At 38.3% G+C, this 23,605-nt stretch overlaps 1 protein-coding gene across 1 annotated transcript in view; it reads left to right on the top strand.

Annotated features, from left to right (window-relative positions):
* The window catches only part of LOC135085357 (uncharacterized), a 61,965-nt gene that overhangs the window by 19,570 nt on the left and 18,790 nt on the right, over nt 1-23,605 (top strand). Inside the window, exons 2-4 of the mRNA XM_063980147.1 lie at nt 1,958-2,233; nt 14,742-14,858; nt 17,163-17,306. Of these exons, the coding sequence (XP_063836217.1) occupies nt 2,086-2,233; nt 14,742-14,858; nt 17,163-17,306 (409 nt within the window). The 5' untranslated portion in view covers nt 1,958-2,085. The remainder of the gene's footprint in view (nt 1-1,957; nt 2,234-14,741; nt 14,859-17,162; nt 17,307-23,605) is intronic.

Here is a 23,605-nt window from a genome sequence, read left to right as displayed (position 1 = left end):
TTGAAATTAGAATTGTCATTTTATTGTTCTGTCGCAGTTGTAATACAATTTTCGTGCGATCCTGTAACAGGTCGACTGACTTCTCCCCAACTCTCTTCCCGTTGATGTCGTAAGCGACTAAGGGAAAAATATGCGAGCATCAGGCCTCCCCAACCCGTCTGGCCAGCGTGGGGAGTGTAGGCCAAATCCTCCATTTGCCTCTGGTAAATTAGAGGGTCGTGCTCCTGCAGTGGAGACTAAATGACCTGATGATGATTTGTTAACTAGGATCACAGTTTGAGTATGTGTCTGGTCTAGAAGCCAAAACATTTACCAATTTATAAATAACTTGAAACAATCGAATTTCCTAAGGCGGGAATCGAACCCATGACCTTTCGCTTGCCGGTCGACTGCTCTTCCATCTGAGCTACTTAGACACTGGATGTAGGTACCCGGCAAGCGAAAGGTGGGTTCGATTCCCACCGTAGGCAGTTCGATTTTTCTCTTAAAAAAGAGACTGACAATAGTGACTGAGTTTCTTGCGCTGCTTCTTCTCAGCACTGGCCCAATTTATTGTCCCGAAGTAGTGGTAGGGTTAATACTAGGACGTGTAAAAGTGCTTTTTAAAAGCCTACTTGCATGAACTAATGAGTTTTTAAAGTTAATTTTAAATATACCGATGTTTTATTTTTATCTACGCAATCGGCAGGTGGTAGACTGATATAATGATAATTTTGATAAATGCAGTTACAAATTAATAGATAACGCACTTAATGTTCGCCGAATCAAATAATCAAGTTACGCTTGTTTTGTAGCGATTGACAGTTGTTTGTGTTTATAATCGTGTTTTTTAATTAACGCTGTGTGTAATCTAAAAAACAACGTAAAGGTTCGATAGTGGTGACTGTCGATGTTGACAAAACGGTTTTCATAACATAATACATAGGTATGATTTAGTCTTCCAGTAACTTGGCCCACTTTTAGCTTGGTCCACCGGCCACATCTTTTCTTTATAATACTGTACTTACACTAAAAATTTATACGCGCACTATTATTATTATTTATGTATGTATATTTTATGCAGTATAGGTTAGTGTCCGTGACTCCCACTCGGCATGGGGCACACTGAAAACCAGCGTCGTGGCCTTCCTCACCGGGGGCCACGGCATATGCTGAGTGGGGTTAGGGTTGCCAGGCGTCCGGCTTTAGCCGGACATGTTTGGCTTTTTACGGTCTTGTCCGGCCTGTCCGGCTTTTGTTAGGCTTTTTATTTGGCCTGCTGCGCCAGGCGAAAGTTGAACCACAGAATAATATGAAGCCCACGCATCAGGATGTTATGTTGGGCAACCGATGATACGATGACAGTACTTACTCGTGAGCTATGACACTAATTGCACCCTTTCTTTCAAGTTGCTGGATTGAATTTTTAAATATTTTTTCTTCCAGCAACTGGGCCCACTCTAAGGCTGAGTTGCACCACTTAACTTTGACCGTAACTATAACGATAACCGGTGTGTTTTGTATGGAGTTTGACAGTAGAAATTCATGCAAAGGGATGCGCGATGCCACAACAAGGGCTTCCGCGGAAGACCAGCCTTATTCACGTAACAAAACTTCAACGACAACAAAACACTGAGATGCGATCCTATCGAGTAATCGTTCTAACAAAATGACCCTTGTGAATACGGATTTAGAACTGTTTTTCATTGGGACGACTTCTGACCGTCAGCGAGATCTTGACTGTCAAAATACGTGAATTAGGCCACAGCTTCTTGACATGCCCTTACGAGCAAGTCAAGATAAATGCTGAGCGAGCCTAAGCCTGGCGCAGTGACCCACTAATTTTATTTTTTCTTTTCGTTTTGTGTTGTTATTGTTTATAAATTGTGCTTACTGTGATCAATAAAGTCCATTCTATTCTATTCAAACAAAGCCTCAGTAAAATCCATTTAATTAACACCTTTTATCTTTGTTCCAGATGAAATCAGCGCCAACCAAACAAAAGACTGAGCTAAGCTATGTAGAAATAAAAACACGGAACAAAACGCACATTCCAAATTTAAATTGACATGCTCTGACGCCATTTTGAATCCGCCCGACGACAAGATGGCGGCGACGCCGATCAGATCGGTTATTGAGGAGAAGGAGGTGTTGGATGAAGCTGAAGAGAAACTTCTGGATCAAAATCAAGTGCTGGTGGTGCCTAATTCGGGGCAGGATGAGGGACTGCTGTCGGTGAAATCCTCTAAGAAAGGTAAGTTCTTGAATTACAATAATATACTAGCGGCCGCCCGCGACTTCGTACGCGTGGATCCCGTTTTACCCCCTTAGGGGTTGAATTTTACAAAATCTCGTCTTAGTGACCACATACGTTCTAAGAGGAACCCCCATGCAATTTGAGACTCCTAGCACTTGTAGTTTCTGAGGTTTCGTGATGAGTGACACTCGTGTTTATTACTAGCTTTTGCCCGCGGCTTCACCCGCGTGAAATATAGTTGGTCACAGATCGTCATACATTATAGCCTATGTTAATCTGGGTTATAACTGTTATAAGCAATAATACTGTAAAGTTTCATTAAAATCCGTTCAGTAGTTTTTGCGTGAAAGAGTAACAAAGATCCAGACATCTGGACATCCAAACATTCGCATTTATAATATTATAAGTAGGATGTGCTGTTTGTAGTTACAGAAATATAAAAAATATTAAAATTCATTATTTCGCTTTAAAACACTATCATAAAAGTGTTCTTATAAGGTCTTCTCAGACGATTTTTACGGCGGTATTTAGTAAAAAATCATGCAAAACTTGTAATACATCTGGTACTACCCAGATAGCGAATATAAACAAACGCTTTTTTGTTAATCCTAAATACAGATTATTCATTTAAACTGTTTGTATTTTGTAGGGATCGAAACCGCTTGCGAATTTGTACGAACATATTTTATTTTGAATTTAAAAATTCCAATTTTATTCCAATATTAGTAAACATGACAGTTACATTACTTACATTATTTCCTGTCTCATTTCTTACATTCACAACTAAACATAATGTCCATTCAATCTTTCATCTCACAAATACTACCAACTAAGTATTAAAAGTTCAACCATTTCTCCAAAAAAATTGAGGGTAGTCAAAAATAATTCCATCATTCGTTCTCTCCATAAATCAACAATCGTGACAACTCAGTCCAGTTTCCATCGTGAAGTGTTATTGTGTGTGCAAAAGTTTGTTCTATTTTCAAAAGTGCGTTCTATTTTTAAAAGCTAGTTCTATTTTCAAGTTTGTTCGTTTTTTAATTCAGTGTAGTTATTTTTTTAAAGTTTGAACAATGAAGGAGAAGGAGGTTAAATACAAGAAGTTGCGATGTAAGTTTGTACAACTTATAATTTTATATTAATCTCAGACTGTAACGAATGTTGTGTTCAGCTACAATCGGAGAGCAAATGAGCAAATAATTTTTTACATTTTCTTTTTTGTTTTTTTTTTACATATTTTTGGAGTGTATTTTTCTTATGCTCCTACGTAAATCACGTACACTCCAAATGATTTACTTAGAGACAACAAAAACCCTACTTATATGTATTATAAATGCGAAAGTAAATCTTGTCTGTCTGTCACGCTTTCACGCCAAAACCACTAAACTGATTTTGATGATGGTATAGAGATAGTTTGAGACTTTGAGACCCGGGAAAGGACATAGGATAGATTTTATCCCGGTTTTTGAAACGGGAACGCGCTATAAAGTTTTCGCGCTAAAAAATTTTACGCGAGCGAAGCCGTGGGAAAAAGCTAGTTAAATAAATGACTGGGTTTTTTAATTTCACAATGACTCTTCACTTAAATTAATAAGCAATGCATGCTTATTTAAACCATCTTCATATCTTTTATTCTAATATCAAATTGTTATTCCGATCACATCCAGTTAACTGAAACTGCTCATACAAAAGTTCTCAAAGGATTACTATCCTAATCCCCGTTATAATAACGTTCAAAGCTGTATAACGCTCTTAGCGTGGAGTAAACAAACTTTAATTGATATAAAACAATGAGATTGCACTGTTTGTCTTGATAGATCACGTGATGCGACGTATAGACCACACCCAACAACAAGTCTTTAATTGCTGCAAATAGGCTTTAAAAACGCTAAAAAATAGATGTTATTAGAAGTAACTTGGCTTCTTTTTAGAATAGAATAGAATAGAATAATTGTTTATTTCCCTTAAACATGGTATACAGTTGTTACAGCTAAGAAATAAGTCCACATGTTTTGCTACATCAAGAAGCATGCAAGTTTGAATATTAATACATAAAAAAGAAACAATGTCATTATAATTATATCCATTTTCAACAGTAAGTACAATAATAAAATGTCCAATAAATGTATTATGTCAGCTATGTCAAAAATTACATTTATACATATTTGAATGTCAAGAATACCTTAATCCCATCAAAAACAATACTTGTCAAAAAAACCAAGTCTCGCAACTCAGTTGTTCTACGGTAAAAAGTTGTAAGATCCATGTAATACCAAGTCCAGGCCAGGAAATCTTTAACGTTTTTCATAAATTATTGACTTGGCCATCGCACTAAATAATTTAATTTACACGTGTTTTCATGCGATGGCCAAGTCAATATATTTATGTAAAACGTTAAAGATTTCCTGGCCTGGACTTGGTATTACATGGATCTCACAACTTTTTACCGTAGAACAACTGAGTTGCGAGACTTGGTTTTTTTGACAAGTATTGTTTTTGATGGGATCTCATTTCTTTTTGTATTTTGTAGACAGCAGTTATGTATCTAGAAAACTGGACCGAAATTGAAAAATTTTACTCGACTTGGCGGTTGCACTACCGTGCCCCCAAATATTTAAGTTTTTCCTTGATTCATACACCAAACACTACTTATATTCCAAATTTGAAGCTTCTAGGTCTGCTAGAAGTGCCTTAGAGTTTTGATGATCGGTGAGTCAGTGAGTCTGTGAGTCAGTCAGTGAGTGACAAAATTAAGTAACTTTGACCCGTTATAATTCTTAAACTACTGGTTCAAATTGAATGAAATTTTAAATATACCGTGTCTTTACAATGCCTGCATAGCTAATGAAAATTCAGCCTTCTAGTTTTATCCACAACGAAGTTACAGGCGGTCGAAAATGGCCTAAATTGCTTCGAGAAAAGGATGGTACGGCCGTGCCGCTTTTTTGCTCGACTTGGTGGGGGCACTGCCGTGCCCCCAGATTTCATAAAAACTATGGTTCATAAGCCACCTGTGTAGTCTATTTTTAAATATATTAAGATCTTTTGGTCACCTTGGGGGAGGCCTTTGTCCAGCAGTGGACGTCATTTGGCTGAAAAAAGAAAGAAAAGAAAAAAAGATCTTTTATTTCTTTAGGGATTTTGTTATAAATACGGATCCCCATGCAAAGACAGCTATTTCCGCTAATCGGAGATTACCAGATTTTTTAAAATGTTCTGTATATTTAGGAGACGAAATTAGGGCAAAATCTGTGACAGACACATCGATCCTGTAAAGATAGGAACAACGTAGGATAATTTTTATCCCGGTTTTCCCCAAACATAAAAAAATTGCTTTGCTTAATTTAATCAAAATTAAATACGTGATTTGATTGAATAAATACATGAATTTTAAACAATAAATTAACATAATATGGATTCGATAGTATGCAATTAATTAATAAACAGATTTCACGCTTATTTTTGACATGACATTGACAGATATGTCAAAATCCACCAATCACGCAGCAGTCAAACCCCACATCCACGTCCCGCCATCTAGCGGATCTTTCATACGCGAAAAACCTCATTGATATAATTACACCAGTGAATTTTTGTATTTGTGTACCTTTCGGAAATAAAGTTTTTTATTTTATTTTATTTTTTTATACGAAGCCGCGTTAAAAAGCTAGTCAATTTGTAATAGATGCGTTTTTCTTACTGCATTTAAAACTAATTATGATATAATTTACTGCTGTCCGATGTAGAACAAAATTATTTCAACCTTATCCCCCTTGAAATAAGAGTCATTAAAATTTTTCACCAAAAACCGTTTTCCAAATTGACTGATTAATATTTCGACCTTAATGTTAAAGTGATTGGATACAAAATTGATTGTTTTGTCGATAATTGAAGATATGCAAGGATTTTTCTAATAATTTAGTTACACGCGAATTTTCATACAAAACGAACATGCGTTGAAAATAGTGTTTGTTGTCTATAATGGAGGATAATAAAAACAATGAAAACAAAGGGGAAAAGAAAGGTACGCATCTTTTATGCTTATAATAGACTAGCTGTGCCCGCGACTTCGTATGCGTGAAAATAGTTTGAATAATATTTCCCGTTTGTGCAACATTTTTCTTTACTGCTCAGCCCCTATTGGCTGTAGTGTGATGTAGGCCTAAAGCCTTCCTACTCCTAGATAAATGGGCTTCATATCGGACCAGTTCCTGAGATTAGCGCGTTCAACAAACGAACTCTTGAGGTGTGCAGGATGGAAACGATAAGTGATCTCACTCGATTATTTCTAAATTATACAAGATATCGAAAAACTTACTGATCCTGAAAGTGCTTCACGAATGGAAGATGGAAACATTGAATTTTTGGATTGATCCAGTTTATTCTGTAACCTATTATTGATACCGTTTGATAGAGCTTATGAAGCACTTTCAGGATCAGTAACTAGTTTTTTAATATCTTGTATAGTTTAGAATTAATCGCGTGAGATCACTTATCGTTTCCACTCTGTATACACATACTAAATCCTGGTCCGTGAGCACGTAGAATCCCGTCCAATGACCCCAAGCTACCCATCCTTATCGCTCGCGCGTAATTATATTGCTGTCGCGACTGTGCGACGCGCGCCTGCAGTGAGTGTGCGAGCGCGACAGCAACATAATTACGTGCGAGCGACAAGGAGGGGCAGCTTGGAGTCATTGGACGGGATTCTACGTGCTCACGGACCAGGCTTTATACGCGATCCTGCAAAAAACGGGATGTCTCCGTGGCAACAAGCCCTAACTCGATGTGCTGTTGTAGTTAATAAACTAAATTTAGTATTGGCATGAAGATAAATGATATCAAAACCGTTTTGTATGAACAATTAGTTTTTCAAAGAAAATTACTGTAATTGAAGTTATGGTAAACAAACTCTAATTCTGTGTACATAAAACATACGGTTGTGTAATTGGACCCTATTTATTTTCAAGCAAAAGACGTCCACTGCTGGACAAAGGCCTCCCCCAAGGATTATTAGTATTAGTCGGCCGTTTGGTGTCAGAACGGACTACTATGCCGAGAGGTCCCGGGTTCGATTCCCGGCCGGGCAGAAATTGAAATGATGAATTTTAAGCTTTGTGACGGGTTGGGGTGTTTTCTATGTATAATATGTGTGTGTATTTACAAAAAAAAGTATTTAAGTATGTTTATATCCGTTGTCTAGTACCCATAGTACAAGCTTTGCTTAGTTTGAGGCTAGCGGTGCAGTGTAAAAATGTCCAAGGCAAGCGATCAATGCATTTAAGTCTGATCGCCATCGCTGCACGCCGGCTGATCGCGTTGGTTTGGCCAAACCGTATGTACCAATGTACCTTTTATGTATTTAAGTAGTCAAGATCCGAACCCGTATGCTCCCTCCAGAGTCCAGCTCCAGTTGGCATTCAGCCAAGCTGTGCGAGGTAGCTATTAATAAAGGGCCGCATTTATCTTAACTGCACTAAAACGTAATTAAGAAACGATATTTTATTTCAATAAGACATAACAAACAAACATAGACGTACGCAGGTTCTAGTAATAGGTTAATATTTTGGCTTTTACTTTGCCATACGAAACATTCGATATAATTTCTAAGTAATTTCTATAAAATTGACAACATGAAAGTGAAGCCGCGGGCAATAGCTAGTTAACCAATAATTCCAATACAGTTTCTTTCAAAAACACTTAAAAACAAGTAAGTGTTGAATTTGCTGTAAAATAAAATTTTATTTGGCCTTTGGCCGCGCACATCTGACCATAGATTCTTTTGTATTGACATTTAATTTATTTTTCATATTATTATTTAATTTCATTTTTATCGTGTCTCAATGTGTCATATTTTATTGTAAATTGTATTTTATTTTTCTTTATTTTTTTATTATTTTTGTGTTGATGATGATTGTTATTTTTATTAGTTTTATTATGTAATTATTTTTTTTCAATCCAATTTTTTATATTTTTTTTTATTTCTTTTATTTTGACTAATTTTAATTTATAATTATTTAATGCAATTATTTTTTTGTTGTTTATTTTGTATAATTGAATGCCCCTACGTACAAAAAGGCGCCCACTGAAAATCAGTGTCTTGGTCAACGGGCCAAGACGTTACTGAGTGGGTGGCCTTTTTGACAACTTTATTATTATTTTTTCCTTTTTTCTTTCTCCTTTTTGATGTTTGTGTTCTAAAATGAATGTATCTATTTTCTACTATTGTTGTTGTCAAATAAAGATTTTCTTTCTTTCTTTCTTTCTTTCTTTATTTAAAATTTTTTCTTTGTTGTTTCAAAAACCTATCCTTACACATTTTCTGTTAATTATAATAGGTAGCTTAAAGAAAGGTATCAATTAAAGTCAAAGAAAATTAATATACTTTTTCCTTGTTCTCTGAAGTTAGTTTTCTACCTATATTTATTTACGTGCTACCAGTTACTACGCGGCCTCCTTGACATTCCTCAAGTATTAATTACGAATGGATGTAACGGGTTGTTCGTCATCTCGCACCTGTCAAACTCGCTAGCAGGCGCGAGTTGGGAATTCCGATTTTACCTATTATTTTGTTCGTCAACTCGCACCTTTTCAAAAGTACAGTCAAATAAAAACGAATTGAAACTAAAAACTTTCAGTGTGTCGGGCATGTAGTGATCAAACTTTAAGGGATTCTTTGAATCAGTGCATTTTCGTATGTTGACCGCGCTATGGAACCACTGGGAAGGGGTATCCTTGTTCAACAATGACGTCGAAACTAAAAGACCTAGACTAATAAATGTACATTCGTTTTGTAGAATATCTGGTTTTTCTTACGTTGTAAAATAACTGAAAAGAAGTGAAAATGACATATTTTTTCTACTTAAATCCATTCTTACTCCTTTAAAATGAAATAAATAAATAAATATCCTTAAACATTTTACGCTACGCTTCTAGTCCCAAACTAAGCAAAGTAAAAAAAACAACGGATATTTAAACATATTTTTTTTGTATGAAATGTATGAAACTCCTGTCTCTTTTCTCTTCTACCAAGAGATAATTTTATTTACCTATTCAAATTCAAATTATTTGTTTGCAATAAATAACCTTTTATTAGGAACTAGCGGCCGCCCGCGACTTCGTGGGCGTGAATCTCGTTTTACCCCCCCTTCATCTATCTTACGCGGTTCAGATTTTTTCATACAAATGTTTTTTCCCGCTAACTTCCGTTCTCGTGAGAATTTTGTAATATCCTGTTGTAACTAAGCTTTAAGTTTACTAAGGTACCTGCATGCCAAATTTCAAGAGTCTATCTTACACGGTTTAGATTTTTTCATACAAATGTTTTTTCCCACTAACTCCCGTTCCCGTGGGAATTTTGCAATATCCTGTTGTAACTAAGCTTTAAGTTTACTAAGGTATCTGCATGCCAAATTTCAAGCGTCTAACTTAAGCGGTTTAGATTTTTCGTACAAAAGGATTTTCCCGCTAATTCCCGTTCCCGTGGGAATTCCTAAGTATCCTATAACCTGCCCAGGAGTATGAAGAATAATTGTACCAAGTTTCGTTAAAATCCGTCAAGTAGTTTTTGTTTCTATAAGGAACATACAGACAGACAGACAGACAAAAATTTTACTGATTGCATTTTTGGCATCAGTATCGATCACTAATCACCCCCTGATAGTTATTTTGAAAATATATTTCATGTACAGAATTGACCTTTCTACAGATTTATTCTAAGTATAGATTATTTATACTAGTTCCTTACTTATTAAATTAGCGTTTTGTAAGAAGAATTTTACGAAAATTGATTATTTCCATACTAACATTTTTTGTGAATTTTTAAGGAACCACAAATTCAAATTTTATTAAATTTTGTGGGTAGATTAAAACAACATTGTCCTAACCCTAACCCAAACTTGTCATCTAATAATAAATTATGGCAACTATTTCCTCATAGTTTGAAAATGTAAGGCAAAAATGTTTATGTTTTACAAAACTTTGAAGAGCAGATATCTCGAAAACTATACAAGATATACAAAAACTTGACTTAAAAAATAAATTAATTTTAATTCTCTAGAAGTATTCATATCGCTAGGATGCTTGGTTTTTTATTTAGATAGTTTTTGACATTTAAGCGAAAAACCCAAAAATGGGACCTTCAAAGGCTGCGGTGGAGAACTTTTGATAATGTTCATCCCCTAACTACCTAATCCAAACAAAGTTACTATGTAAAAAAATATGTTCCAAGCATTTCCCTCTGTACATTTTCATTGCCTGGCCATTTTTCATGTTAAAAGAATACGAATGTATTATTTCAGAAGCTAAATTTATAAGATTTGATGTTCTCTAGTTCAAGCTTGAACTATTTTTTTAGGATTGTTTGTTAAAGCTGTACAATGTAAATTGTTAGTTAATTGTAAAATTGGTAATAATAATTGTTGTTCTTCATTTGACACTTTCTTTGGGATATTTAGGTGGCATTTAAAAGAACGCGAATTAATATATTTGAAGCCTTTTAATATCCCGTGGCTTAGTTATAAAATCTGAGGTTAGATGCCGTGGCAAAAAAATATATCTGCGGCTTGACTTATTATAATTCGCCATTACTAAATAGCTAGAAATCTAGCTTTGTTTTTAAATATACCTACTTAAATATTAGTAGACAGTTTACATACTAGGTATTAGGTATCCTCAGGACATTGTGATATCCTACTTCCTACTAATATTATAAATGCGAAAGTTTGGATGATGTCATGATGTCTGAATGTTTGTTACTCTTTCATGCAAAAACTACTGAACGGATTTTGTTCAAAATTTACAGTATTTTTTTTTTAATCTTTGGACAATTTCACACATCGCCAGCTAGCCCCAAAGTAAGCAACTTAATGCTTGTGTTATGGGTGCTAGCTTAACGGATATACTACTTATATACTTTTTTTTTATTAGTATTATTGTATATAACCCAGATTAACATATAGGCTATAATTTATGACGATATGTGACCAACTAAATTTCAATAAATAAATAAGACGTGGGTAAAAAGCGCCATCTATCGTCACTGGTTAAAATCTACAGCGCTGGACAAAAAATTGGACGTTCGTAAATTATTCATGCAGGGGAAGACGTGAAACTCCATCTATCATCATCATTAGTAATTAAACGAGGTCCACGCGGCCGCTAGTTGTTGATAATTTGTTTCTTCCCGATTTATATTTATTAGCATGTTGATTTAGAATATAAACCTATCTGAAAAGTACATTTTGTTTTATTATTAAACTCAACTCATTGCAAGTGGCTTACACATTCCTTTAAGTCATTCATTAAAACATTTTTGTAGATGACTATACATAAACACGTCAGATTTCAAAAAGGTGCGAGTTGATGACATAAAAAACAGAAGGTGCCAACTAGCATCTTTAGAGGTGCGAGATGACGAATAACTCAATTTAATTCCTTAAATAACTAGTAGTAGCCCTAGAATAGCTTGTGTGGCGCCCGGTCCGTCGTCCGGCGGCACTCTTGTGTTCGCGGCCAGTGGCCCAACGGCCAGCACAAGCGCAATGGCGGCCATTACGTAAGCTCGTGTGCGTGCGGATTTTTGTCAGTGTAGTAGTGAATCAGCTGAACAGGGTGTTGTATTGGGTTGATAAGAAATGAAGTTGTTTCCTTAATTATCTCGGAAACTAGCCTGAATTTTTGGCTCAAACTTTGGGAACGTATTCAGTGTGACGTATACATGCTCCCATTAAACGGAACGTAGCTGATTTAGAAGGACCCTATATACAGGGTGACAGGTAAAGCGATACATTCCTTGAAAGGGGTTAAAGTAGAGCTTATTTGCAGTCATTTAAGTCATATGACACCATGTCCGAAACTTGTTCATTTCCAAGTTATTCAAGATTTAAGTATTTTTAAAAAATCTCCAGATTTTATGTTAAAATGTATCCTTGTAATGAAGAATACGGAATAATGTTAACTTTTTTGTTGTATTCGTATAGCTAAATAATAAGATTGACATTTTAAATTAAAATTTGCAAGAAAGAATCGTCATTACTCAAGTAAAAGCTAAAAAACCATGTATTATTTTGCAAAAAAAATATGTTTTAGGTAATTAAACGAAGAATTTCCAAGAAAAAATGCATGGAATGTTGTGTACAAATTACAGAATTTAGTTCCTTGATTCATTAGCTATTCAAAAAGGTACAGGTGTTTAACAAACACTACATAATTATTTTTTTATTTGAATTTAAACGTCTAGTAAGATACTTTCATAAAAAAATAAATAAATAAAAAAGTCATACTAACAACTGTTCTTGGGTCTCAATAAATGAAAAACTTAGTATTTTAATAATAATTGTATCACCTAATTTTATCTAGGTACATTATTTTAAGTCCTGCTCAAACTGTAAGCCCCGTCTTCTAATACAAGCTCGTAGTCTGTTTCTCACTTCTGTTTTTGTGACTCTTGTTGTCAAACTTTGCTGAATATCTTGAGCTGCCCTCTGAATGCGCTCACGAAGCTTTCACACACACAGCACACTTTCGGATCAGTGTACGCCAATGGATGGATCAACAATATCCACTTCGTTGGATTGGGCGCGGTGGACCCATTCCTTGGCCAGCCAGAAGTCCGGATCTGACCTCTTGCGATTTTTATTTATGGGGTCACATGAAGTATCTCTTGTATGTAACCCCCGTAAACAACGAGCAAGAGCTTCGTGAGCGCATTCAGAGGGCAGCTCAAGATATTCAGCAGTTTGACAGCAAGAGTCACAAAAACAAAAGTGAGAAACAGACTACGAGCTTGTATTAGAAGACGGGGCTCACAGTTTGAGCAGGACTTAAAATAATGTACCTAGATAAAATCAGGTGATACAATTATTATTAAAATACTAAGTTTTTCATTTATTGAGACCCAAGAACAGTTGTTAGTGTGACTTTTTTATTTATTTATTTTTTTATGAAAGTATCTTACTAGACGTTTAAATTCAAATAAAAAAATAATTATGTAGTGTTTGTTAAACACCTGTACCTTTTTGAATAGCTAATGAATCAAGGAACTAAATTCTGTAATTTGTACACAACATTCCATACATTTTTTCTTGGAAATTCTTCGTTTAATTACCTAAAACATATTTTTTTTGCAAAATAAAACATGGTTTTTTAGCTTTTACTTGAGTAATGACGATTCTTTCTTGCAAATTTTAATTTAAAATGTCAATCTTATTATTTAGCTATACGAATACAACAAAAAAGTTAACATTATTCCGTATTCTTCATTACAAGGATACATTTTAACATAAAATCTGGAGATTTTTAAAAAAATACTTAAATCTTGAATAACTTGGAAATGAACAAGTTTCGGACATGGTGTCATATGACTTAAATGACTGCAAATAAGCTCTACTTTAACCCCTTTCAAGGAATGTATCGCTTTACCTGTCACCCTGTATAATACATACATAAATATTAATATCGTTATAAATTATCCTTATATTGAACCAATTAATTCCAAACCTTGACAAATTATGTACCCGAACCTTCCTCAATAATCTCTCTATCTATTGGAGAAAACCGCATGAAAATCCGGTCAGTTGTTGAGTTAATCGCGAACAGACAGACGCGTTGGAGGATTTTTAATTATTTAGGTGTTATGGCAGAGTAAATACAAATGAGTAGGTTATCTTCATAGAAACGCACGGGCGCGGTTTGTATGTGAGTGCGCCAACACGTATGCGGCGCGCACGCACACACTGACAAAATTTTGTGGGGATTAGCGGGGAGCCAATCGTGGTTCCGCCGAATTTTGTTTAATAGAGAGTGGTGAATTATTGGCGCGCTTACATACAAACCGCGCTCGGTGCGTTTCTATGAAGATGACCTACTCATTTGTATTTACTCTGGTTATGGTGTCATTTTATAGCTGACAACTCCTCCCAGCACAAGACTATTCCCACCTCTCGTTCAGCTTGACCACCAATAAAAACCCAATCAGTAAAGATTAAGCTGACTCCACGCAGCAGCAGACGATGTGTTATCGCGAAACTATCGGTGCACGTTTAAGCGTGGGCCTACAATACTATTTATTATAAGCGATTTAATGATGTAGCACTTATCAACCCGGAAAGGGATCGTAACCGTATCAACTCGAGGCGGTCAGTATTCTTTGCATGAAACTCCATACTGCAACGCACACTTATCCGCACCGTAACGTAAACGCCTCGCCTCACAATTGACAGCGCGGAAAGGCGATGAAAACTCGCGAAAGGCGAGACGGTGTTGATCCCTTTCCGAGTTGATAAGTCTGCTATGAGCTTCAATCTGAAGTCCGGACGAGGAGCTGCGCTGCCTTGACTCTCTTAAAGTGTGCGTGTATTCGTTAGCTTCAGCCAAAAGACGTCCACTGCTGGACAAAGGCCTCCTCCAAGGATTTTCTTGGGAGAGGCCTCATCTGCCCTCATCCAAATACTTCAGTAATGTGTATATGCATCCAATCTAACAAATACCCTTTCTTCTTCCACAGTAAAACTCCCCTCGGAGCAGGGCCCGGTGGGCGGCCGGTTCACCATCGGACCGGCGCCGGAGCGCGACTGGGAGATGGCGCCTCCCGACGGCAAATGGGGCTGGTGCGTGCTCGTAGGTAAATGAGTGGTTATACTGGACAATTTGACGTTAGATTGCTGAGAGCGTCGTGGTCTAGTGGTTGAGACGGTTTGATACCGCTAAAAATTGTTAAGCATATTTTCTGATGGCTAAAATAGGATGGGTGTGCAGACAAAGTTGTAAGAAATACTATTGGGAATACGATTTAGTACTGACAATGCAAAACTAAAGGGTGCTGGTACGTGCTCGTAGGTAAATCACTGCTTGTACTGGAATATTCGCGATTGTGTAAGCCAATTCCTACACTTTAAAAGTTGTTTACTGCAGCAGAAGTAGGCCTAAAGCAGCGATGCTGGAATATTGGAATATACCAGAAAATTCGACGGTCATACGCGAGAGCGTCGTGGCCTAGTGGTCGAGAAGCTTTGATACCGCTAAACATTGTTAAGCATCTCTTCGGATGGTTGTAGTTGGATGGGTGGCCGAAGGAATTTTTGGGTAATAACCGGGATTTGATTTAAAAGAGGACTGATGTATGATTATGAGGTAACCTACATATTATAAGAAAAGCAACCGATGAGCGCCTGAGTAAGGCCGTGTCCTGACTGAATATTTTAGAAAGTACGAGCGTTGTACTTGTGTTCGTAGAAATTTAATGTATCTTGGCGTGGTACCCTACCGTGCGCCCTAAAATATCAAATTCACCATACTTTCGTGGTATATTTACTCCTCTCGCTCGCTCGCATTTAGCGGCTAAAGAAGAAATAATATTTACTGAAACGTTGTTATTTTTTGTAAATCAACAAAACCAAGGAAAACAACATACACTCGACGTCAAATAAATCGCACCTCCCGCAACAAGCATTTTCAAACGTATGCATCCCCACTTCCCACCAATATTGGTACCATTTAAAAGCCTAGTTCTAACCTTCATTTCATTAAAGGAAAGGTTTTTACCCCAAAAATGTGTCTTTAGAAGGATCCAGAGTCACTTCTTCAAAAAATAGGTAGTTACGCTAGAGCCAACTTTTATGGCTATAAAACTGTTAAGTTGGGTTTAATTGCTATCCATCTGTTAAAGAGGACACGTGAAATCATTATTTGGTTTTATAACCATAAAAATTGGTCTAATTGATCCCATAGGTGGGCCCAAAGTGAGGTATTTTTTCAAGTCACATTTATGGTATATGTTAATCATTTATTAAGAAATTAAATGTGTTTTTCTTTAAGGATATTTATTGGGCTTTCAAATAACACCAATATTGTTGGGGTACCATGATTGTGTCAGAAGAAAATCGTTAAAGTTCACGTCGCGGAAGGTGCGGTTTATTTGATGTTGAGTATATTTACAAGTTATAACAGCCTACTACGAGTATTTTCGCAACGTATTTTTGTTACATGTTGCCATACAATTTACAGATAATTTTATTACCAAAACAAACAAGTATTGCGTATGTATGGCCTATTGTATACAGACAATACAGAATAAAACACTGTCAATTGAAATACCCGAATAGAGCAACGGTTATTAGTGTCACAGTTAGTTGGTCAAGGTCAGGGCTACCGTATGATTTGAGCAGATAAAAGTGTATTAATTTGTTACAGTCGAAACTCGTAATCGTTCAAAACCACTTTAGACTGCAAAAGTCAAAAGCGCGCCAACAAAAACCTGCATCGCGGTTTCAGAGTTTACTTCATGATAAACAACTGGATCTTGGTCCTCGAGCAAAACACCCGCTCGGAAGGAAGCAATCTATACTAATATTATAAATGCGAAAGTAACTCTGTCTGTCTGTCTCGCTTTCACGCCTAAACCACTGAACCGATTTTGATGAAATTTGGCACAGGGATAGTTTGAGTCCCGGGAAAGAACATAGGATAGTTTTTATCCCGGTTTTTGAAACAGGGACGCGCGCGAGAAAGTTTTTCTGTGACAGACAAAATTCCACGCGGGCGAAGCCGCGGGCGGAAAGCTAGTAGACTATGTATTTGACACGATTCCCCAATAATTCGAAATCACAACTTTTTTTATCTTGTCTTAAAAACTTAATTAGTTTTAAATTACCTGTAAATTAAGACTTTTGATGCATTGTTATTGAAAAAAGTAGTTGAATTGAGAAAACCTATGGGAGAGTCTCGTTTTTATTTTTTTATTTTATTTTATTGGAAAACACAACAGATTACATCATTTGGTTAGATTAATACTAAATTTACAATGACAAGTTTTGACAGTTTTAAAAACTTCTATTCCACCTTCGATTCCTTATGTGTACGATCATCATTATTCCACATCACCTATTACAAGGTTTTTTATTAATATTCAAACCTTTTTCCATTCCAGGAGCGACGCTGGTCAACATCCTCATCCCAGGCACGATCAAGTCCTTCGGCGTGCTGCTGGTGGAATTCAACGACGTATTCCAGACCAGCGCGTCCGCTTCGTCTGGAATCGTCGCGCTGTGCTACTTTTTATACAGTAGTTTAGGTGAGACAATATCCGCAACATCTGATTCCGCAATTTATTACACCGATCTTGTCGCGACAAGGAAAAAATTTCGTGCTTTTAAGCGATTTTGTGAAAAATATTTATTTATTTATTTATACTTCAATGCCGAAAATATTAACATTAGGCGAACTTAAAATATAATTAAATATTATTGGCAGGTAATTGCTAATTGCTCGTAAGATAGGCCCCCTTGATATTTATTGTCCGTGGTGTATAATCTTTTCTTTAAGGTTTTAAACCTTTGTTTGTCACCTGTCATCCGCTTTGCAATGGAGGGAAGTCGAACCTTAATTTCGAACTCCACCTATGTTCTTCTGATTAATTTCGTTGCGGGTCCAATTCCAATGACAGTTTAACTTTTCCCCGGGACAAACTTGACCTTCATTGGTTGGGTTTTTATGGCGGTCAAGCTGTAGATCCTGGCTACACAGGAGTTGCAGTGGTGGGAATAGTCCCGAGTCAATATCCGTACTAATATTATGAGCCAGATAATGCCAGGGTCTGGACCAAGTGCTGCCCAGAATCAACCCATAGTGCATTTTGTTCCTCAGGCCAATACACATGTGTAAACCGGTTTCATTCTGGGCAGCACCTGGTCCAACTTCCATACATGGAAAGGCACTGTCCTTTGAAACGTTTATGTGAAATAGTTTTTAAATTAAGAGGGCAAAAGTGGCTCCAAATGATTCGTGTAATACACACGGTGCTGCTCGACAGTTCTGTTACTTGAACTTGGCTTGACACGCTACCGCGTGTTTAGATAAAGTGACAGGCTACCATAGCCCAACGATGTCAATGTCAGAATGCCGATAAAGAGAAGTCGCCCGGCAAGCGAAAAGTCGTGGGTTCGATTCCCACCTTAGGCAGTTCGATTTTTTCAAGTTATTTTAAAAATGTTTAGATCGAGAGGCGATTCATAACGCCAGAATTTTTTTAATAACTAAGTCATGAGTTATTGTGATTCTGGGTTTTTTGTTCATACATTGTGGATCTTCTAAAGTCCGGTGGCCGAGCAGATAGAATTTCGTACAATCCTTATCGCTTGCGTGTAATTACATATATTGCTGTCGCGCTCGCACACTCTGCGACGGGCGACCGCAGTGAGTGTGCGAGCGGGACTGCAATAAGGATGTAGCTTGGGGTCATTGTAAGAAATTCTATCTGCTCGGCGACCGGACTTTATAAAAACCTGTGTGTAACGGATACAACGCGATTTCAATAAAAAGACACGAATACATTTACGAAAATGGTGATTACGGAGGAGACGCAAAGTACGTGCGTGCGCGATCGTGCCAAAAGATGACTAAAAAAATTGATCGATCGATTTCCGTATTCGACAAAACTAGCGGGCACGCGCCCGCCCCTCCCGCGCCTCTCGCCCCTCGCGAATCTGCTGTCTTCGCGTCACCTGCGCAACACCTTACGTTTAATTAAGTCAAATAAAGAATACATAGTTAGGTATTTAACAAAGGAACTAGGTATTTAAGTAAAAACAAATAATGCATTCACGCGTCGCCTACACTCCCCCCCTTAGTGCTGCTACAGCACTCATCACCCATTGCTATACGTGCGACGCGGGTCGCATTCCGCCGCAAGAGCCCGGACTTTGTCTTTATGTCAACTACTCGGACTCGCCCATCTCTGCCGGCTAGTACAGCCTGGATCAAGCCTTTCAGCCACACGTTTCTAGGGGAGCTGGGGTCTACAATCAGGACAAGATCTCCCACTTTCAGGGGTTTCTGCTCATCTTGCCACTTCTGTCTCGGACGCATATCAGGAAGCACCTCCCGCACCCAGCGCCTCCAAAACATGTCTGCCAATCTTTGACTTATACGCCATTGTTTTCGAAGGTTCATATCAGATTCATCAAAGGCACCAAGGGTTGGTGAGCCTGAGGAGGTTCCGAGTAAGAAATGATTTGGTGTAAGTGATTCTGTACTATCTGGTTCAACTGTGACATGCGTGAGGGGACGGCTGTTTATTATCTGTTCCACTTCAGCCATCAGTGTTTGGAGTGTTTCGTCACGTGGAGCTCGTTCTTTCAATACTACCTTAAGTGTAGTCTTCACACTTCTAATCAGCCGTTCCCACGCACCTCCCCAGTGTGGGCTAGCTGGGGGTATAAAAATCCAAGAAGTTGTCATACCGTAGGTTGTAGCTCCCTCTTTCAGCAGTTTTTCGTCTAGTTCTAGGATGCATTTCTTCAGCTCAGCATCAGCCCCTCTCAGGTTCGTACCATTGTCCGAATATAAGTATCGTGGCCACCCTCTTCTGGCCGCCATCCGCCGGAGAGCCATTATTAGTGCATCAGTAGTCAGACAGTTCACGATTTCAATATGAATGGCTCTAACGGTTAAACAGGTAAAAATTACACCGTACCTTTTTTCTCGATGGCGGCCGACAGTCGCTTCCAGAGGTCCAAACAAGTCAACTCCGGTAAAAGTAAAGGGGCGCTGATGGTGAGCGACCCGAGCTTCAGGTAAGTCACCCATTCTGGGTGGTTGAGGTTGAGCCCTCTTGATGCGACACAACATACATTTCGAGGTTATATATTTCACCGTCGGTCGAAGTCGTAAAATCCAGTACCTCTGCTTCAATTCATTCACGACCGTTTCCTGATTACCGTGGCATGCTTTTATGTGGTAGTACTTAACAATGAGGTGAGTGATATGGCAGCGGCCGTCGAGTATGACAGGTTGTTTCACGTAGGTAGGTATATCTTTTGCAGCATCGATGCGGCCAGCCAGCTTCAACAGACCATCATCGGCGAGCACCGGCGATAAGGTAAGTAACTTACTTTTACTATCTAACCTTTTGTTATGTTGCAGGTTGTGCAGGTCATCTGGGAATGCTTTCATCTGGGAGTACTTCAACAACAAGTTCTCAGCGCGTTCCATTGTCGCGCCATCTGCACCACCAGTAGAAGCTTTCTTGCATCTATCTATAAAACATAACACAGTACACATAGATCTTACCAACCGGAGCCATGAAGAAAACCTTTCAGGTTCAGGGACGGCAGGTAAACACTCACTTGTAACTTGAATATTGTTTACACATTCTAGGTCGCAAATTTCAGGTGGTTGTATTTCTACCTCTCGGGGCCACGATTGCTCTTCGTTGTACAAAAATAATGGCCCGTAGATCCACTCATTTTTCAAAGTATTGATATCGCAGGATTCTCGTGTGGCGATATCGGCGATGTTCAATTTAGTAGGTATGTATCTCCATTCATTTATTTCCGTTAGTTCGTCCAACTCGCCTAATCTATGAGCGATGTACGCCTTATAATTCCGTGCATCATTGCGTATCCAATATAAAACCGTAGATGAATCACACCAAAATATTTTTCTTTCAGGTTTAATTCTGTGTTCGTGAATTATGCTGTCGGCTAATCTTCCCGCCATAACGGCCGCCTGTAACTCCAAGCGCGGCATAGATACGTACTTCACAGGTGCGACGCGGCATTTACTAGATACAAAGGCGACTTGAACGTTTTGTTTATAATCAATCCAACGCCAGTAAGCTGCTGCACACATCGCTTGTGTGGACGCATCACAAAATATGTGTAGCTGTAGGTGTGTATAGCGCTCAGCTGCGGGTCGCTGCGAGCTGTGCAACGCGCTCGCTCCCACATCGTGTGTCGCGCCCTCTCGCACAGCTTCTGAGTCGTCGCGGTAATTATCTCTCGTTGCCGCCTCGTAGTGTCTCGGTAGACGTATTTGACTTAAGTTTTTCAGTATGTTTAGCCACTCTGTCCACTTGATAAATATTTTGTCTGTTATTTCATCGTCCCAATTAATGCCAGATCTCCAGGTGTCCTGTAACATTATTTTCCCCTTGATAGTGATAGGCGATAAAAACCCGTAGACATCAAATATCGACATGAGCACACGCAGCATCTATCGTTTAGTAGGTTTTTTGTGTCCTGCTAATATTGGCGCGGGAATTCGTTTGAATGACACATCAAAACTTAGGCTGTCCTCAGACGGGAACCAAATTAGGCCCAAAGTACGTTCGCCTTCATATTCTTGTCCACTTCTGAAAGTTACAGGTGTCGATTTCAGGCTTTCTTTAGGTAGATCGCGAAGTACAGACTGAATATTTGAATTCCAGTTTCTCAATTCGAAGCCGCCTTGCCCGTGAATGTAGGTGACGTCATTCACAAGCTGAGTTGCCATATTTTCATTTTCTATGGAGTCAATGTAGTCGTCCATGTAGTGTTGCTTATGGACTGCTAGGACAGCGGCCGGCATGGATGACTCAAATCTCTCGGCGTTTTTATTTTTCACAAACTGTGATACGAAGGGCGAGCAGTTGGCACCAAAAATAAGGCTCGTCATGACATACGTCTTGACAGGTTCTAAGGGCGATTCTCGCCATAAGAAACGCAAGGCATCTCGGTCTTCAGCGCGTATTTTTATCCTTAAGAACATGTCTTTAATATCAGCAGTTACTGCCACTTTATTTTCTCGAAATCGAAGCATTATTCCATAGAGTGAAATAAGTAGGTCAGGACCCTTCAACAGGTAATCATTCAAACACAAGCCTTTGTTTTTTGCAGCGGCATCGAATACAAGTCGTAGCTTTTGCTTATTAGGGTTGTCAACGCCGAAGTGCGGGAGATACCAAATTTTTTCTTCAGTTAAGGTTTTAGTGAACTCAGCCGCGTAGTCATTACTAAACAGGTGGTCAATTCTATCTTTGTATCGAGATGCGAAGCTTGGACTCGATTTCATCTTCTTCTCGACTCCTTTTAATCTCATCAATGCATTATCATACGAGTTTGGCATTTCACCGAAGGTGCCCTTCCATGGGAGCCCCACATACCACCTGCCGTTTTCTAATTTTGCAGTTTTTTGTAAATATTCATCGGCTTGTACATCCAGTATATTTTGTCTAAGTTTACTTGACACACCCATCGACTCAATTGCAAAAGATCGGCGCATTTCATCTTGCATTTCTCTTAAAATCATTTCACATTCATTGTTTTCTCTTTCTGACAGGAACAGAGTAGACTGAAGCTTCACTCCATCATCAGACCCCGAGCTAGTGCGCGCGCACCCGTGCATGCACCACCCCAACGGAGTACGAGTAAAATAAGGGTCGGTAGATTTACCCTTAATTATTTCCAAAGGTAAGAGCAAATCGTAATTGTCCTGCCCTATCAAGATTTCCGGTCTGTTTTGTCCATCACAAATTAAACGTTTTATTTCAGGTTTTATCAGTTCATAATAACTTAAGTTCACATTTTGCACAGGTAAGTTCATGTTTTCAACACTACGCGCACGAATAGTAAAGTTTATTCCTTCACAGTTAGATAGGTTAAGGTCCAGTATCTCACTATGGCACACCACTTCACTATCGTCCCAGGCTCCGCAAACACGCATAGTTTGTTTATCACCGCGCAGCCCTACTCTCGACGCAAGTGCAGCGCTTATTAATGTCACAGTGGAGCCGTCATCCAGTAACGCTACGCACTTGTAAGATCCGTTAGGTCCGTGTAGGTAAATAGGCACTGTTTTTAACAAAACCTTACAACTGTTCACTTTTAAATGATTTACGGTTTCCACTCGCGATTCAGTTCCCAGTTCAGACACATCGGTTACGTTCACACTGTTACGCGGCGGCACTGAGTTCTTGTTCGTTACGTAATGTAATAAACGATGATGGGACTGTCCACAATCGTCTACGTCACAGACCGGCGCGGGGCAGTTATCTTGTTTATGTTGTGGCGTTAGACACTTATAACAAATACCGTGCTTTTTAACATACGCCCATCGGTCCCTACGCATCGATTTTTTAAACTTTTTACAGTCCTGTAACGCATGTTCAGATACACGACAGTACCTACACATATCACTATCACTTTTGCTGGCACTTTGTTCATTGTTTACGATTAAAGTACGATGTTTATAGTTCTCACTGTAACTTTGTTTACTAAAGTTTTGTAAGTTTGACAAATTAACTGAAGTTTTCGTGATTTTCACAGCTTCTTCGTTCAGGAACTCGGACAATATGAGCAATTTCGGTTTTTGTTTATCACTGATAAGAGGATAGCTGTAGTCGGTCCACTTTGAGATCAGTACTATTGGTAGCTTAGAAAGTATCACTGAAACTACGTTCATTCCTTTCAGGTAATCTTCACATCCGATGGCGGTTACGGCTGCCACGTAGTTCCTTACTTTTATGGAGAAGGGAATGATATCTTTGTGATATTCTTGGGCCATTGGACGTAATTTATTTATGTCTTGCAAGATCCTGGAAATTATGACGTCAGG

The sequence above is a fragment of the Ostrinia nubilalis genome, chromosome 28 (assembly GCF_963855985.1).
Source record: "Ostrinia nubilalis chromosome 28, ilOstNubi1.1, whole genome shotgun sequence".
Taxonomy (NCBI): domain Eukaryota; kingdom Metazoa; phylum Arthropoda; class Insecta; order Lepidoptera; family Crambidae; genus Ostrinia; species Ostrinia nubilalis.
Note: the sequence above shows the minus strand (reverse complement) of the source record. Positions and strands in the feature narration are given on the sequence as shown.